At 55.4% G+C, this 17,969-nt stretch overlaps 1 protein-coding gene across 1 annotated transcript; it reads left to right on the plus strand.

Annotated features, from left to right (window-relative positions):
- Positions 1-354: 354 nt before the first annotated feature.
- On the plus strand, positions 355-17,965 carry MMP11 (matrix metallopeptidase 11). The gene is made up of 8 exons (XM_079322300.1): positions 355-645; positions 8,836-9,053; positions 10,471-10,614; positions 11,321-11,454; positions 14,115-14,368; positions 14,506-14,719; positions 15,974-16,231; positions 17,075-17,965. The coding sequence occupies exons 1-8, from the start codon at positions 526-528 to the stop codon at positions 17,206-17,208; spliced, it is 1,476 nt and encodes a 491-aa protein (XP_079178426.1). The 5' UTR covers positions 355-525; the 3' UTR covers positions 17,209-17,965.
- Positions 17,966-17,969: the final 4 nt, after the last annotated feature.

The raw sequence follows: 17,969 nt of genomic DNA on the forward strand, positions 1-17,969 counted from the left end.
GGGAGTTGTTCCTTTCTTTCCCCTCCCTCAGCATCCCTGCTAGGGAAATCCTTCTTGAAAGGGTGAGTGAAGGGTTTGAGCGAAACAGTGAGCAAAGCATGGGTGCAAATGCCTTTAAACCCGGCTCTGAGCTGCTCCCCATGGGGGCTGCAGTGTTTAGTCCTTGGTACCCTCAGGCAGGAGAGGTGAAAGACACCTTTAAAGGGACCCGTTCGGAGTCACCCCAAGGCAGAGCCGAGCGCGGGGAGGCGTGGGAGGGGGTCCCGCCCCGTTCCGCCCCCGGGGGTGGCGGGGCGGAGCGGCCGGGCCGGGCGGGACCGGGACCCCCCTCCCCTCCCTCCCCTCCCTCCCCTCCCTCCCCTCCCGCGATGCCGCCGGGCCGAGTCCCCCCGGCCCGAGAGCGGCGGCTCGGCGAGAACAAAAGGCAGGAGCAGGAGGAGGCGCGAGGAGGAGGGCAGGCGGCCACGGTGGGGGGATAAAAGGCTCAGCGAGGACCCCTCCACCCTCCTCCTCCTCCTGTGCCCCATGTCCGAGCCCGCTCCGCCGCCCGGCATGGCCCGCCCGCCGCTGCCCGCCGCCGCCGCCTTGCTGGCGGCCGCTCTGCTGCACTGCGCGCCCGCCGCGCCCGCCCGCCGCCACAAACCGGTGAGTGGGACTGTCCCGGGCCTCTCTGCCACAAACCGGTGAGTGGGGACCGTCCCGGGCCCCCTCTCTGCTCACGGTGCTATCCCTCGGGCTGTATCTCCCCGGGACGAGCCGCCTTCCCCCGGTGCTGTCCCGAGGGCTGTATCTCTCCGGAACGAACCGCCTTCCCCCCGCTCTCCATCCATCCATCCATCCATCCATCCATCCATCCATCCATCCATCCATCCATCCATCCATCCATCCATCCATCCATCCATCCATCCATCCATCCATCCCCGAGCCGCTCTCGGGATGCCGGCACGGGCAGCGTTGCTGGGACTCACCGGTCCCGGGACGGCTGCTCTTGCCCCGGCGGTGCCTCTCGCTGCCCGGGCTCCTTCTGGCTTGTTGGGGAGTTTTCACAGCCGTGTTCCCGAGGGAGAACACGGACCGGGAGTTTAGGAGAGGACAGGGCATCCCCCGTGCCCTGCGGGCAGCAGAGCGCTCGCTGCTGCTCCAACACCCCCTGCACACTGTGCCGGCAGCTCCGGGAAGTGTTACGGGAACCGAGACTGAAGGGATGGACCAAAGGAGAGGAGCAGCAGGGCTCTGTCCTCCTGCACACCCTGCCCGATCCCAGCACCTGGGACTGCGGCTGCCAGAGAGAACCGGAGGCGTGCGAGGGATTTGGGGGACGGGGGAAGACGGAGAGCTCCTTGTGCGGGGAATGTGTGCGTGCGTAATTGGGTTATTATAGACATGCGCTTGGCTGGTGCGCCATAAAACAATAACAGAGCAAATGCCCAGTAGCAGCCCAAGGGGATTAGTTCAGGTTCTGTCGATGGTTTTGTTATCTGCTCTGTCATCTGAGTACTTTCTAACTTGGCTGCTAAATCTGCTGTGGGCTGGGACTTGGCACAGAGCAGCCTTGGCCCCCGGAGTGCTCGCGTTCCTCCGGGCGAAATGTCACCGTGCTCGGCTCGGCTCGGCTCTGGGGAGGGTGAGGCCAGGCTCGGTGGTGGCACTCTGCTCTCCAGGAATGGTTCTGGGGGATTCTGTCCTGTCGGGGAGCAGCAGTGCTGGGCTGGGAGGGCAGAGCTCCACCCGCATGAAGCTGGGGCTGCTGGTTCCTGCGGGACACGGGCTGGGCTGGAGCTGCCTCCTGCTCTGCCCCGTGCAAGCCTCTGCTCCTGGGGGAGCCTGCACGGCCTCTGCTCCTGGTCCTGCTGCCAGCGAGGACCTGTGTGGGATCCCGGGGGCGGGGAGAGCCAGGCAGGGTTTCACACTGAGCCCAGCCCAGCCCCACAGCCGTGGTTCATCTCCTTTTGCCGGTGCTCACACTGCTCAGTGGCTGCTGAGGGTGCTGGGGCTCTGCTGGCTTGGCCAGTGCCCCTAGAAGTGGGAGCTTCCAAATTACTGAAGAGCACAGAGTTAGTGCAGGGGTCCAGGGCTGCTCAGACTCCTGGTCCATCAAACCCACCACCACACTCCAGAGGTGCCCCCAGCTGGCAGTCTGCCCACAGAGAGGTGATTTCTTCCTCATGCCAGGCTAGTGCTCTGCCCTGGGAATGCCAATCCTTCTCTGCTGGCTGGAGTAACTCTAGGTGATACTCCTGGAGGTATGTTTTGTTCAGGAAATCCTTGTGCTTGTGTATTTGACCAGCTGTGCAGGGCTCAGGGATTGGTGTGTTTGACTCAGTCTTGGCAGAGATGGTGACTGCATTGGTTGGGCTGGAAATGGACAGATGACTTCCCAACCTTTCAAATAGCAGTTCTGTCATCCAAATAGCTGCTCTTTTGGGTTCCTCACCTGGTGTCAGGGCTCCTGAAGGTGATTCTGCTGCCTCTGAGGTGAAGGCAGTTTTGCAGGATGCAAGTTGGCAGCAGAGCACCCCTCTCCTCTCCCGGCCAGGGAAAAGTGAGTGTGGGACAGCCGGGGTGGCACTGCCGGGCTGGCAGAGCCCCTGCCCTGGCCACTCTGCCCTCTCTCACAGCATTCCCTGTTCTGACTGACTGCTCCCAGCCTGTTGCACAAAGAGATGTTTCCCTAATGTCTGACAGAAGCCAATTTCCTGTCTGGGCACCTTTTGCTGTCAGGTGATGAATGAGAAAGAGCCAAGGGGCTGAGCCAGGAAAGGAGATTCACACTCCTTGGAGACAGAGCACAGAAATTCCCTGAGCTGTGCTGGCCCTGGGACAGCTCAGGAGTGCTGCACCCCGGCTGTTTGTGCTCCAATAACGAGTCACAGTAGCAGCAGCTGATGGGAGGAAATCAAGGGCTGAGATTAATTTTAAAGCTGGGCTATAGGGCAAGTTTCAGAAGGACTTGTGTTCTTTGAGGCAAGCCCTGTAAAGCTCCTTCACTTTTATATTAATGCCTAAAGAAAGAAAGAAAGAGAAAGCTGAGAGCAGAATAAAGGCTGTGTCTGGTGTCCACAGTAAAACTGGAGAACAAAAGCTCTGCAGTGCTCGGGGCCGTGCACGCGCAGGCTCCGAATTCCTGCCTTGCTTTTGGCTCCCCTGGGAAATCCAAGCCCGAGCACGGGGAGCTCTCTCTCCGTGGAGAAGTGGCGAGTCCCCTCCCAGCTGCCAGCACAGCCCCCCGGGGTCTGCAGCTCCCCTGGCACAGCAGGTTCCCTCTGGAAGCAGGGCTCTGCCCTGCCTGCCTCGCTCCAGGCTCAGGCAGCTCCTGCTGGAAGGGTTTGAGTTGCACTCCTTGCTTTGGCTATTTAAATCCTGCAGTCAGTGCTGGGGTAATTTTAGGCATGTTTATCTTCTGCTCTGGGAGAGGCTCAGGACACATGTAAGTAGTTACTCTGCAGCGGGTTTGCTGTGTTTGTGCTCCCACAGGCAGCACACATGCACAGCCTGCAGTGTGGCTGGGCTTGGGGGGCAGCTGGGTCAGGGAGGGACAGCAGAGAAGCAGTTTTGGGGGGCATCCCCCTCCCCAGGTTATGCTGCTTCCCCCACACTTACCCTGCCCTGGCACCATAACTTGTGGGGCTCTGCAGGAGAAGGGATGTGCTGTGTAGGAGTTGTTTGAAAAGGGTTTTTTGGTGGAAAGCTGTCCTGCAGGGATGCTGATTCTAGTTCTTCCTATCTCTTTGGTACTAATCCCAAATAGGTAAATGAAGGGTTTGTGGGTGTTGGTGCACTGGGGATGGCTCAGCCTGAAGTGAATGGAAGCACAGCTGAGTCTGCACACAGCTGCCAGCAAAATGAGAAGCAGAGCACTTCAGGGCTTCACACGTGTTTTTAGATGTTCACTGAGATCCTGGTGCAGATGGAGGAGTCCCAGCAAGGACAGGCAGGGACCAGACTTCCTCCTCTTGGTGGATTTGGGCAGGAGAGGGGCACTGGTAGCTTGTGGCTCCCCTTAACTTGGATGTAACCACACAATGAACAAAACATCTCAACCCCCTTCCTCCCCTGTCAGTAGTGTGCCACATCCTAGAGCAGTTTCTTCATTTCAAGGGCATTTCTAGGTCATCAGATTAAGGGCTCTTGAAACCTTCTGCTATGTCAGCATCCTGGGGCTTGTTTGCTCTGCAAGTACTCCTGTTTCTGGCAAACTGTTGCTTGGGTGACACCAGCAGCTTGGTTGTGGTGTTGTTGATGGAATAGTCTCACAAACTGTCACATAATTAAAGTGTCTGATAATAAAAATAGTCCCACAGTGTTTATTCATTGCTTTCTCTTGTTATACCAAAGCCTGGTTCTTCTCATTCTCTATGTGGGCATAAACATTTGCAGTCTGTAATGTTTCATGTTCCACGTTGCTTAGGAAAAATAAACATTTTCCTTTTTTCTTTGCCAACAACAACTACCACCAAGCAATCCGGAAATGAACTGTCAGGCCCTGGGAGGCATTGCTGGATGCTGCCATGGGCTGTGGGAGGGGATGGAGGGGAGAATCCAAGTGTGTGTGCAGGGCCAGGCACTGCAGCAGCTCCTGTTTGGCCTCAGCCTTTGTGCTCTGCCTGGCTGTGTCTGCAGAGGGACCAGCTGCAGCCCCCCATGGAGGAGCCAGTGCTCCAGGAGTGTTTTGTGTGAGCAAAGAATTCCTAGAGGGGTTGGCAGGCTCTGCCTTGTCCTGAGGGAGGCAGGAGCAGTAAATCTGGTGGCTTTGCCTGGGCATTGTTTCCACTAACAGTGCTTTGACCACAGCACAATCAGGTTTCTGCCATGAAATTTCACCTGCAGCATCAGCACCTTCTGAGCCCAGGCTGCTCCTGGAACACAACCTGACTAGAATGAAGCTGGTTCCAGTTTGACCATTAACCACCAGCTGTAGGTGCACCTCCAAATCCAACCCCTGCAAATCCATGCTGGGCTGAGAGGCAGGCTGGACAAAAAGCTGTCTGTGCATCAGGAGAACAATGCTGGTCTCAGGCAGGAACATTGCTGTTCAGGGGGTGCAGAGCCCATGGGGGGCATAGCCACCCCACAGTGGACAAAAATGGGGTGAGGGTACTGTCTTGCTTGAGGACTGCAGGAGAAAGCATCTCTGCTGTCCTTCCCCACTGAAATAAGGGCAGGAGAGCTCTGAGGTGAAGGCTGGTGGGTAGGAGGAGGATAATGCTACAAAAGGAGAAAGCAGAAATGGAAGCAATTGAAAAGTAGGAGCATAAGGGACAGAGAAATGGGAACAAAGTCCTTGAGCTCATTCCCCAACTGGGGAAACAGCCCCAGTGTCAGGGGAAGCATCCAAGACTGATGGGGCTCAGGCTGTGACTTGCCCAGTGGCTCATGCCTGACAGGGAGAGGGCTCTCCTTTCATGTCCATGGCTCAGCCAGGAGGCCAGGTACACAGGGGAGGACACAAGTTTAAGTTCAGGGCAGGCAGAGGAGGATGGAGCAGGCACAGAGAGCCGTGGGTTTGTCAGCACCAGGCACAGTGCTGATATTCCACTGCAGCTGGGCTGCTCCCCAGAGCTCTGCAGGGTGACTGCTGCCCACCACACTGAGGTTAAAGATGCTCCTGGCTCCTTGGGATGGCTGGAACACTTCCTGGGAAGATTGGCTGGTGTTCATCTGGCTCAGCAGACCCAGAGGTGCTGGCTGCTGTATCACAGCCCTAGAGGGCTGATAAGGCTGTGAGGAACTGAGTGGGCAGCCTGTACCTCTGCTGTGGTTTCTGCTGTCCTGTGGGATCTGGCCATTCCCTCCTGCCCCCTCAGCCTCTCAGCCACAAGGCTGCAGCAAGAGGCATTTTCTTTGTGAGGAGCTGTGACCAGCCTGCAGCACAGCCCTCTTTGCATACAGCTTTGCTCCTCTGTTGTCTCACTGCCCTCAGCCTTGGTTTCAAGGAATCCTCTCTCTGTGCTGTATTCACATTTACTGATCAGCCTCCAGTGCAGAGCCCTGGCCTCTTCCTTGACCACAAGGCAGCTGTGGGTCATGAAAGGGGCAGTGCAGGTGGCTGCACACACTCAGCCAGAGGCTCAGATCTGTTCTGCACTCTGCTGGGACAAAGCATGTCCTGGGTTGCAGGGATTTTCCTTTGCTTTTGTGTTCAGGAATCGCTTCCCCTCTGCTGGTGGGATGGGACAAGTGGGGATGCCCTGACAGCAGGCAGTGCCCTCCCCTCACAGCTCTGCAGCAGCTTCAGCAGCAGCAGGACCCTCAGTGAACCCTCAGCAATGCAGTTTGGGTGTGGAACCACTGCTCAGGGAGCAAAGCAGGATTTCCCCACGAGAGGCTGGGCTCAGCACTGGGTGGGAAGGATGCAACCTTAAACAAGTGGACACGATATCTGATCCCTGGGAAGTGCCTGCAGCAAGGTGTGTCCAGCCAAGGAGACCAAGCTCTCCAGCCTGGGTGTTCCCTGAGCATTGTTTGGCAAGTGGTTTGTGCCTGTCACATTTCCCCTGGCCAGCTGAGCCTGCAGTGGCATTTCCCAGCCCTTTCCTGCCATGGTCCTGATGTCAGTGCAGTGACGACAGGGACAGAGTCACTGTTTGTGCAGGGGCACAGGCGGGGCAGGGCTGGCCTCCTGCCCCACCCAGAGCCACTCACAGACCTTCCAGGACTGAGGCTGCAAAGGGCAGGAGCAGCAGGGAGGGTCCTGGTACTGCAAACAAGGGTTTAGAAAGCTGGGATTCATAGCAGTGGCCTTGAGCTGACCAAAGAGGGGAGAGAAAAGCTGCCTCTGGTCTGCCTCAGAGCATGGGATTCCTCGAGGCAGGAAGGAAACAGGCACCTTCTCCTCCCTCTGCTCCTGGTCAGAGGAGAGTGATGGTCTCCAGTCTATGCCACTGGCCCCAGCCTGTGAGACAACTGGCCTTGCCAGGATGTGCAGAGCATCATCCAGACAAAAAACCAGGGGTGAGACATCTGGGTCAGCCTCTGCCCACTCACCTACCCCAGCAACTCCTGGGGGTTTCCCAATGCTCCTAAGCTTCACAGTGATCTGCACTTCCTGGCCTTGGAACAGCAGGAGCAGCCATCACCCCAAGTCCTGAGCTGCCAGGACCTGCAGTGGGTGCTCCTGAGAGCAGCCAGGAGCTGAGCAGGCTCCAGGCTGAGCTTTGGGGGCACAGCTGCCACTGTGTGCTGCAGTGTCACCAGGGCTCAGAGCAAGGTGCTGGCCAGAACAGGAACTTTGTCAGCTTCCCCTGCCAGCTGTCCACTGCAGGCAGGAGCTGCCAGCCCAGGCTGGGTGCCAGGTGGCTCTGAGAGCTCCTCTTTGAGAGACAGGTACCTGCAGGCTGGCAGGGCTCCAGGGCTCAGCCTGCAGACTCCTCTGGGACTCCCCCTAAAGCCCTGAATGGATGCTCAGTGCCACTGCTGCTGCCTTGGGCAGGTTCTGCTGCCCAGGATGTGAAAAGGCTTTCTCTCTCTGTCTCTCTGCATGTGCTGTGGTGTGTGAAAGTGCACTGGGACACCAGGATTGTATCAATGGCTCTGAGGCAAAGGCTGGCAGGTGCCAAGCCACCAAGGCTGTCTGTCTGTCTGTCTGTCTGAGGAGCACAGCCAACGGGCTGGAGTGGAGACAGACACACAAAAAGCCTGAATGGTGTGTGGACACCCAGAGTGCACCCTCTGTGCCCTGCCTGCCTCCCTGTCCCTCCTGGGGCACTGCAAGGCCAGGGCTCAGGGGTGGAATCAATGCCAGGGCCTTGACACCCCATCCCAGCTGCATGAATGGGCTCATTGTGGGGCAGAGTGCTGGCAGCACGTGGATTACACAGCTTATGGCAGCTCTGGCACCTGGCCATCCTCACCTCCCTGTCCCTGCCAGGACAGCCAGCAAAGCTGGCCTAGAAGGAGGCAGCTCTTTGCAGAGGAAGGAATAACCTGCCTACAGCCCAGGTGCTGCCTCTGGAGCCCTGTGGGACAGGGCCTGCAGATGCACCACTGCTGCACCTCCTCCTCATCCGCTCAAACACCTTTGTGCATTTCCTGCACAAAATCAGACAAAAAAAAAAAAATAATCTGTGTTTGGCCCTCTGCAGCACAGTGATGTGCACCAAGCAGCTCTCACCCCACATGCCTCACAGCAGGTTGGAGGTGACACCTGGGCTGTGTTTCATGGTGGCAATACAGTCCTTTTGTCACATGGGAAACCGGTGGAAATCAGCTAATCAGCATTAATTAATGTTGTTGGGAGAAACCTTGCTTTTCCAACTAAGTGTGGGAGAGCCCAGGAGATGTTATGCCAGGCAGAATCAGTGAGGCGAGGGGATGTGGTGCAGTCCTTTCCCTGGCAGTGATGGGGCTGCAGGGGCAGTCACTGCCGCTCTCTGGGCTGTCACCCCGGGTCCCTGTGCCCTGCTGAGACCTGCCCCGTGCCAGGGCAGCAAGGGGACACCACGGAAATGACAGCAGGGAGCACAGCTGCCTGCTGGGCTAAAGAACTTCCTCCCATTAATGTCACCTCCACCCGGGGCCAGGAGGGAATAAAGGATGTAGGGCAAAGGGGGAGAATTTATTCCCCAGCGATTTGTTTTATACTTGAAGGGTCTGGTTCTCATCCACAGCCTGCAGAAGCATTTCCTGCCGGCCAGCTGCCAAGGAAACGTGGACCAAAAATAGCTGAGTGCTTGGTGGGTGCCATGGCATGACAGAGTGGCTCCCAGGTGTGAGCCAGCAGGGCCAGGGAGCTCAGCAGGAGCAGGGCCAGGGAGCTCAGCGTGTTTGGGGGAGCAGCCCTGTGCAGAGTGGAGCTCTGCATGGACACCGACGCCGTGGCTCTGCTTTCCCTTCCAGGAGGTGTCTCGCAAGCATCCCCCCTGGAAGGAGCAGGCTCCCTGGCTGTCTGCCCTGGTGAATGCTGTGGCTGTGCCAGCCAAGGGGCTGCCTGGGGGGGCTGCCTGGAACCCCCCTCGCTGCGGGGTGCCCGACCTGCCGCCGCTGCCCGGCCGGAGCCGCCAGAAACGCTTCGTGCTCTCGGGGGGCCGCTGGCACAAGACCAACCTCACCTACAGGTAAGGCAGGCCTGCCATGGACCAGCCTGGGCTGCTGCTCCACACAGCTCGGGCTGCCTGCACTGGGCTGTGGCCCTGGGAGCAGGGGAGCAAGTGCTGAACGGGACAGGATTGTCCCCAGCACCTCCAGAGCCCCTCCAGAGCTCCCACAGACACAGCTGCCCTCCCACCCTGCCCAGCACATCGCCCTGGCCAGCCCCACCCTGCACCCCTGGGCACACAGGGTCACTGCCCTCACACTGGGACAGGGACACGGGGACACAGGGACAGTGACACAGGGGACACAGGGGGCACAGGGACAGTGACATGGGGACAGTGACACAGGGGACACAGGTGACACAGGGAGAGTGACACAGGGGACACAGGGACAGTGACACAGAGGACACAGGGAGAGTGACACAGGGACACGGAGACACAAGGGCCACAGGGACAGTGACACAGGGAACACAGGGGACACAGGGAGAGTGACACTGGGGACATAGTGGGCATAGGAACACTGGGGCAGTGACACAGGAACACTGGAACAGGAACACTGGGACAGTGACACGTGTGCTGAGCTGAGCCTCCCTCCCATCACTCTCCTGCTGTGCCTCTGCCCCCACAGCCACCCCGCCAGGCCTCACCTCACAGTTTATTTTTGAAAGATCTTTTGATTCAGCTGTTATTGATGGTCCCACAAACACCACTTCAGTGTAAAGTTTTGCCCAAATCACCCCACACGTTCTCAGCTGTGAATCTACTCTACAGACTTGTGGGAGGCTGTGCTGCCTCCCCAGCTGCCCTCAGGGGTATGAGTGGGGAAGTGAGCACACTCATATGGACCTTGACAGCATGTAAATCATCTTTTGCTTAATCCAGTACAGGAGACATTCCTCACACCATCAGGAGGCTGCAGATAACAGAAAGGCTTCTTTTTTTCTTTTTTTTTTTTTTTTGGTCGATAGCAGAGACTTACATACAGCAACACTGTTGGTGGAAAGTAAAGAAACTTGCCTCTGTGGCAGACCTTTCATCTGCTCTTGTTATTGGAGGAAGTGGGAGCAACTGCTGATGAACCTAAATTTCCAGGGGCAAAAACAGAGATTGAGGAGAAGAAATCACATCACACCACTCTCAGGAATCTTTGTAGTGGTGGCATTACAAGGGTAGACCTGGAGAGTGCTTTGGCACTTCAAAACAAAACAGAATCTGCAAAACTCTCCAGGGAACTGTGGCACACCAGCCAGAGTGTTCTAAAGTGATGGGATGTATCTGCTGCAGGTGTTGCCTGGTAGAGGTGCTGGAGCAGTGCATGTGTGGATGGGAGATGCTCTGGTGCTGAGAATGGTGACCCTCGTGTTGCTGATTGTCTCTGCGACAGCCCTGCCCATGGGAGAGCAGCTGATGCTCTCCTCATCCAGTGCCTGTTGCCTTCCAGAATTGTCAGGTTCCCATGGCAACTTGTAAAAGCTAAGGTGAGGAGGACCATTGAGGAGGCATTGAAAGTGTGGAGTGATGTGACCCCGCTGACCTTCAGGGAGGTGCAGGAGGGCCGGGCTGACATTGTCATCGACTTCACCAGGTGAGCAGGGCAGCAGCACTCCTCCCCCTCACAGGCTGCAGCACTCAGCTCACACCCTTCAATGGGGCTCGTGTTTCTGCTCTCAGGCACTGGGGTTGTTTTAGTCCTCTGGGTCGTGGTGTGAGTGCAGCTGTTCCACACTGCCTGTGCACAGCACCCTTTCTGATAATTCATTAATTTCCTGGTACATTTACGTTTCTCTGCCCACAGGCTGTTTTCTTAAGCATTTGTTTTGACTTTCCATCTTCAGGTCCTCCATCCTGTCCCTTGACTGAACAATGTAACTGTCTGCCCAAAGACAAATATAGTTTCTTGGTTAAGTGAATCTTGGCTCCTGGCCTGAAATTCCCTTTTGGCAAAATCCTCACTGGGGCAAAGACTTCCCTGAGCTGCGTGTTTGCACAGAGCTAATGAGGGCAGTGGAGACTGTCCAACAGTGATGTGATTTGCATGCTGTGTATTTGTCTCCCTCAGCTCTCTCAAGTGGCCATGTCTCTCATGGGTTTCCTTCATTACTCATCAGTGGCTTGGCTTGAGTGAGGACCTGAGAGTTTGGCTGGGTTTGCTGCCAGCCCCCCCACCACTCAGTAATATCAACTCAGTCTTGCCTTAGGCAGTCACCTCCTTAATTCTTTAGGCTCCACAGTCAGTTCTGGGCTGGAGCTCCCCAGCCCTTTGTCTGAGGTGCAGTGTGTCTGTCCTGCAGGTACTGGCACGGGGACAACCTGCCTTTCGACGGGCCCGGGGGGATCCTGGCGCACGCGTTCTTCCCCAGGACGCACCGCGAAGGGGACGTGCACTTCGACTACGACGAGACCTGGACCATCGGCAACAGCCTGGGTACGGCACAGCACTGCAGCACCTGGGGCTGCCCCAGGGGCCTCCCACTCAGCTTGGAACTGATCCCCTGGGTGCCAGCAGGGACCTGTAAAAACTGTGAGACAGCTGCTTTTGTGGGGAGCACTGTCACGTCCCACCGCACAGAAGCCTGCTGCTAGCATTCAGGGCTCTTTGTCGTTCAGCCACAGCGGAGCTGGTGTCCAGTAGCTTCCCCACAGACTCCTCCTGTGTGGGGGGAGCAAGAGAGGGCTCTTCAGTCTGGCTGTGTGCCCTACCACTTGGGAATTGCACCCAGCCTTGGCAGGAGTCATTAGAAATGAAACAAGGAAAGGATGAAGGGAAACTGAGGCTCAAGCTCTGTGTGACACCTTTGCCTTCCAAAGAACAGTCTCAGTCCCAGTCCCTGTATGCATTGTTCACCATCTCAAACAAGCCCATAAAGGGAAACCACTCAGGCTCCTGCTCTGTCCCCGTGGCCTGGGAATGCTCTGACCATAAACAATGCCACATCCAGTCAAGACTCTTTCTAAAATTTTTGCTAATAATAGATCCAAGCTGGTAGCTCTTTGCTTGGGCACTCAGGGTCTGGTGTCACAGTATCTCATGAGATACTGCAGTACAGCCTGGGACCATCTGGAGCACTGCCCAGAGCAGCAGTTTCTGGAAAACTCACCAAAATTAACCCAGGTCAGCTCCTCCTCCTCCTTCCCAGTTTATCTACATGGACAACGAAATAATCACAAAGCCCAAGTTAACCCCAGGCCTCTCTGGGGATTCCTAAAAATGTTGGCCATGTCAGTGGGCTCCCCCAAAGCCTGTGTCAGTGCCAGCCTGACTGTGTGGGACACAGCACTGCTGTGTCTCCAACCCTGCTCATGTTGGCCCAAAAAAGAGTCACAGAGCACAGGACCTCTTTGCAGAAGTGTTTCTGCTCCCGGGGGAGGGGTGGGCTCTGTCACTTTTCATCCTCTGTTGGAGTTACCTGTGTTGTTGATGATTTTCCTGTGTTCTGCCATAAAACAGTGGTGGGACAAACCAGGAACTGAAAGTGGACACCAGTTCCCACCAGAATCCAGCTCTATTCCATGGCATTTCCCTCTTCCCCTCATCATCCATAAATAACTGTTGTAAAAGCTCTTTGGAGCTAATTGCCATTTAATATGCTGAAAAGAGCTTTACGATATAAACATGGACAAAACTTTGACTCAGCTCTGTGAGACAGGGACATCCTTATCCTCATTTTACTGATGGGAGAGCACAAGTGTGCCCTGGGGTCACTGCACAACCCCAGTGGAGGAGCATCCATGAGGGACACAGGGATGCTGCCCAGCACAGCTCCTTCAGCCCTGCAGAACCTGACAGCACAACTGATCTGCCAGCACTGGAAAGCAGCAAGTGAGGAGCTGCCAAGCTAAACACAAGTGTCTGGAAGTTTGTAATAAATCACTGACATAGAAATCCCACTCTCTCAGCTGACCTAGATGTGTTGATTTAATCAGGTCAGCGCTGTGCAAATTAATCAGGTAATTAATTTCCAGGTAAAGCTGGCCAGTGGAGAAAGGACAGGGCTCACCCTCTCCACCCTTCCTAAGTGTTCCTCCCCATTGTATTCTCCCTGGTCCTGCTGCTGAGAAGTGACCTGCTTCCCTGAGCCTGACCTACTCCTCTGGAGCCAGCAGGGAAATCCTGCTTGGAGCATCAAGGCTGGCTGATACATCCCTGCTGTTCTCATCACTTGGGCTGCAGCTTGGAGGATTTCTGGCTGAAGGGAACTGAATGAATATGCTGGGACTTGTCAACAAACAGGCTCCACTCATAGTGAAATTTATCAGCTTTAAAAAGGACCCATTGGAAGCTAAACAAAACCTGCCAAACTATACAAGTTTGTGTACTGAAATCCCCTTTTCCCCCTCTCCTTCTGTAGATTCTCCAAGGTCATGTATTCCTAAAACATGGTCTCCCATAAATCTGTTTAAATCTGGTGAAGAAGTCTCAGGCCTTGACATTAGATAATCTTTTATGGATTTATTTCTAAATGACACCTTCTTGACACAGTCCCCAGACAAGCAATAAATGAGCTCCCTCTGCTGTCTGTGTGACAGCAGCCTTTGCCAAGTGTTGATCCCAGAGCTCTTTCACCCACACCAGTATCTTCCACAGTGAAGTGATCTAACTGGGACTTGCTAAACTTCAGCTCTAGCCAACAATTGCTTCAGGGTTGAGTGGACAAACACCAGCCTTACCATCCCCCCTCCTACACCTCTGGTCTAGATTTCCTTCTCTGTGCAAGTTTCTCCTTTCCAAAAGTGCATGGAAAATCTTTTCTTCCTGGTAGCCGATGAGGTGGCAAGAGCCTCTGACAACAGAATTGCAAATTACCAATGTGTCCAAGTTAATACTCAAGTGTATGAATTGACTCGTGGTGCTTCTGAACTAGTGAATCCATTCACTGTGCTGTCTGACTCCTTTAATAAAATCCCACAAACATATTTTGGAGCTACACAGGAGATATCTGGGAACAATATAGTTGGAGGCAGATTTCTCTTTCCTCTTTTTGGACTCCTACAACACACGTCAGTGTCTGGTAACTGGTCAGAACAGGCTCAGGAGGCCAAAGCACGTGAGTAGACAGAAGTATCTTCCATCTTTTCCCTTTGTAGGCACTGACCTTCTGCAAGTGGCTGCTCATGAGTTTGGCCACGTGCTGGGCCTGCAGCACACAGCTGTCTCCAAGTCCCTGATGTCTCCTTTCTACATCTTCCGCTACCCCCTCAGCCTGAGCGAGGATGACAAGCAAGGGATCCAGCACCTGTACGGGAAACCCTCAGCAGAGCCTGAGCCAACCCCAACCCCAACTCAGCCAGCAGAGCTGCCCCAGCCAGGCCTGGAAACCAATGAGATCACCAACGTGGAGGTGAGCGAATGGCTGCCCTGTGCCCTCGCTGGGGTGTGCAGGGAGGGATCTCTGGCAGCACAACCCCAGCCCAGCTGCGCAGCTGCCTGGCCGCAGGGCTGGGTGCTGACCTGGGTGCTGACCCGTGTCTCTGGCAGGCTGGGCAGCCCGACGCCTGCCACACAGCGTTCGATGCTGCCGCCACCATCCGGGGCGAGCTGTTCTTCTTCAGGTCGCGCTACGTGTGGCGCCTGCGGGCTGGGCAGCTGCAGGACGGGTACCCAGCCCTGGCCTCCCGCCACTGGCAGGGCATCCCCACCTCTGTCGATGCCACCTTCGAGGACCCTCTGGGCAACATCTGGTTTTTCCAAGGTGAGAGCTGGGCTGGGATCAGATGGCTCAGAAATGCTTCTCAGTTATTTAGGGGTAGTCAGGACTCGGCAGGTTCCTGAGGGAATGAATCTGGAAATCCTCAGCAATCCAGTAATCCCTGTTATTTGTTTCCTTATCTATTAAAACTCTTTATCAGGCATTGAGGACAGAAGAGAGAACAAGGGATCACTTTTATTTTAAACACAGCCACAATGTCCCATTCTCCTTCCCTGGAACACAAACACTTGTAATGAGCCTCTGCCCTGGCAGAGGAGGAAGAAGGGAACATTTGCTGCACCTCTCCATCTGTCATGGGAAGCACTGTGCCAAAAGTGGACCCCAGCAGCTTCCCTGGTTGTGCCTGTGTCCCCAGGGCCCTGCTTAGGGGGTGGACAGCATTTTCTCTGCTCCTCAGAGACCTGAACATGGAACTTCCTTGGTACCCTGTGACTTTATGAGCCTACAGGGAACCTGGGTGCAGTGCCAGACAATCTCCAGCAGCCAGAAGGATTAAAAACAAAACCACCTCCTGGTCATCTCTGGGGTTCCAGGCCAGCAATAAACCTTGTTTCAGCTCCACTGTTTTCTTTAAGGCTCTCCCCAAGTGTAGGTTCAATAGCAGGGATGCAAAATGACATGGGAACTCATCAACACTCCATGAAACCAAGTATTAAAATCACACCATGGCTCTGCAGGCAGAGCTCCTGCACAAACACATTTCTGAGCACCTGAGCTGCACACAAGGACTTACAGTGCTAAAATTGGCAGGCTCCTACGGTGAGTTAAAATGAGATAAGGGGAAGGTATTACATGCCATAGGCTAATTACAGAGATTCCCATTTTAATCTAATCTGGAACTGTGCTTCCAGTCTCTCTATCAGCTTGGCAAATCCTTCCTGGTTTCTGCAGCTTGCTCCTTTCCAGCCACATGCCCCCTTTGTGCCTGTGCATGCCCACATGATTCCCATGTGCTGAAGCTGCAGGGCAGAGGCTGCTCCCTCCAGACAAGTCCTTTATAACTTCCACAAATAGAGAAAAATGCTGCTGAAATGTCCCCCACCAACACCCACCAGGCTGAACTGAGGTGGGATGTCAATGCATTGACAGCGTTTTGGACACACAACAGTGGCAGTGTCCATTACACTTGGAGTTTTTGCCTCTCAGGCACAGCTTCCTGTGGCAGCTCTGCTCCAGTAGCACAGTTCACTGCCAAATTATCAGAGTTTTTGACCCCCTTTTCTGTCCCCTCAATAGATTCTCAATACTGGATTTATGATGGTGAGAGACGGGTATCTGGTCCCACACCCATCGTGGAGCTGGGCCTCCCTGCATCCCCCGTGCAGGCAGCCCTGGTGTGGGGGGCTGAGAAGAACAAGATCTACATCTTCAGTGGAGGCAACTACTGGCGCTTCAGCCCGCAGAGGCGCCAGGTGGACAACATCTACCCCCGGGCCATGGCTGACTGGCGCGGCGTCCCGGCCGAGATCGACGCTGCCTTCCAGGATGAGTTTGGTCAGTGCAGCACCAGCACGGCCTGCAGGAGCTGGGCAGGTTTACACATGTGGTAGTGGTGGGTATTTCCCAACCATAACACATCTCAGTGTAGAGGAGCAGTTCCCTCCAGTGGGTAGAGAATTGAGAGGCTTCATTTTCATTAATTGCAGCAACTGATATGTAAGTATGATAGAGAGAAGTCAAATATCTGACCGGAATGGTCACAGAGTCCTGCCCACCTCTTACTGCTCCTGCCAAAGGAAGTGATGAGAAGACAACAGAAACATTGCCCACACTTCAACCTGGGGAGCTGAACAAAGAACAGGCTGCTTTTGGTAATGACCAGTCCTCCCCAGAGTGCCCCATGCTGAAAACAGTGCCACAGAAATACTGGGGACAGCCAGAGTGCTTAGGGTGACAAGTGTGGTGAGTGCCTCTCTCCTCTCTAAGGATGAAGTGAAACAACTCCCCACTGCTCCTCACTGCTTCCAAAATCTAAATTCCAGGCCAGCTTGCCCACAGGAACAGATACTCTGAGGTCTTCCCAAGTTGCCTGTCCCTGACATCTTCTGCCCTCACAGGGCAGAGTGACTACAAGCATACAGCATACTTAAAGCCACCAGGAAAATAAAATAAAATCCATCCTATTTACTGTCCAAAAAGTAAAACTAGATGTCTTATTGAAACCAAAACAATGTGAAAGAAAAGTGAATGCCACCGGTCTGGGTTCAAGTAAAACCTCCTGCCTCTTCCAGCTCCCTTTCAGTACTGCATGTGTTGCAGAGTGACAGATGAACAAAATTCCGGGAAAGAGCTTTGAATGAATGCTGTCTCTTCTAAACCCTCCTCTTTCCCCCACAGGTTTTGCCTATTTCCTGAGAGGCCGAGATTATTGGAAGTTTGATCCGGTGCAGGTGAAGGTGCTGGAGGGCTACCCACGCCAGATCAGCCAGGACTTCTTCAGCTGCACGTCCCCCTCCAACTCCTTCAGATGAGCCTGTGTCCTGCACGCTCCCCTATGTCTCCCTTCACCTCCAGCAGCCACGCAGAGGGCTCTCTCTGCCACTGCTGGCTTCCTTCCAGGCTCAGCATCTGACTCACCAGGTGTCTGTCACAAGTGACAGAGTTTGCTCCTCTCCAGTTCCAGCAGCCCCAGCTTCAGTTGCTATCAATGTAAAAGCAGCTGCCGTGTTCTGTACAGGCAAGGGCAGCCGCTCTCGTCTAGCAATAGCATCCCAAAAGCCATCAGGCCACGGAATGGGCTCGTTCTCTCGTAACTAATCTGAACCCTATCCTGTAGAACTGATCCCACGGCATTTCCTATGTTTACACAACTCTCCGCGGCAGCCCTTCGCTGCTGCCCACGCTGCCGGGGAGGAACGATCCCGCAGCCCGGGGCTCTGAAGGACACGGACCCTGCCTGCCGAGGAGGAGGCCTGCGAGGCGCGGCTGCGTTGTATCCCCAGCACGCGTTAGGATTTTGTACCGATCTGTACATAGACAAGGGGCCCCCTCTCTCTCTCCCTCCCTGGTGCCGGGTGCCGGTGCTGGACACTGCCCCGCGCTCATCCCGCCGCGGTTCCCACCCGGGATGCTCCCATGCACTGACTCTCGTCCCGCCGCTCCCGGCCGGGCTGGCAGCGCACACTCGCCCCACGCCACCACCCCCGGCCGGAGCCGCGGCGTGCCCGCTCCGTGTGTATTTGTGTATTTATGTACCGCCCCGCCACAATAAAATCCGCCTCTTTTCTACCTC

This window comes from Erithacus rubecula, assembly GCF_903797595.1.
Source record: "Erithacus rubecula genome assembly, chromosome: 19".
Taxonomy (NCBI): Eukaryota; Metazoa; Chordata; class Aves; order Passeriformes; family Muscicapidae; genus Erithacus; species Erithacus rubecula.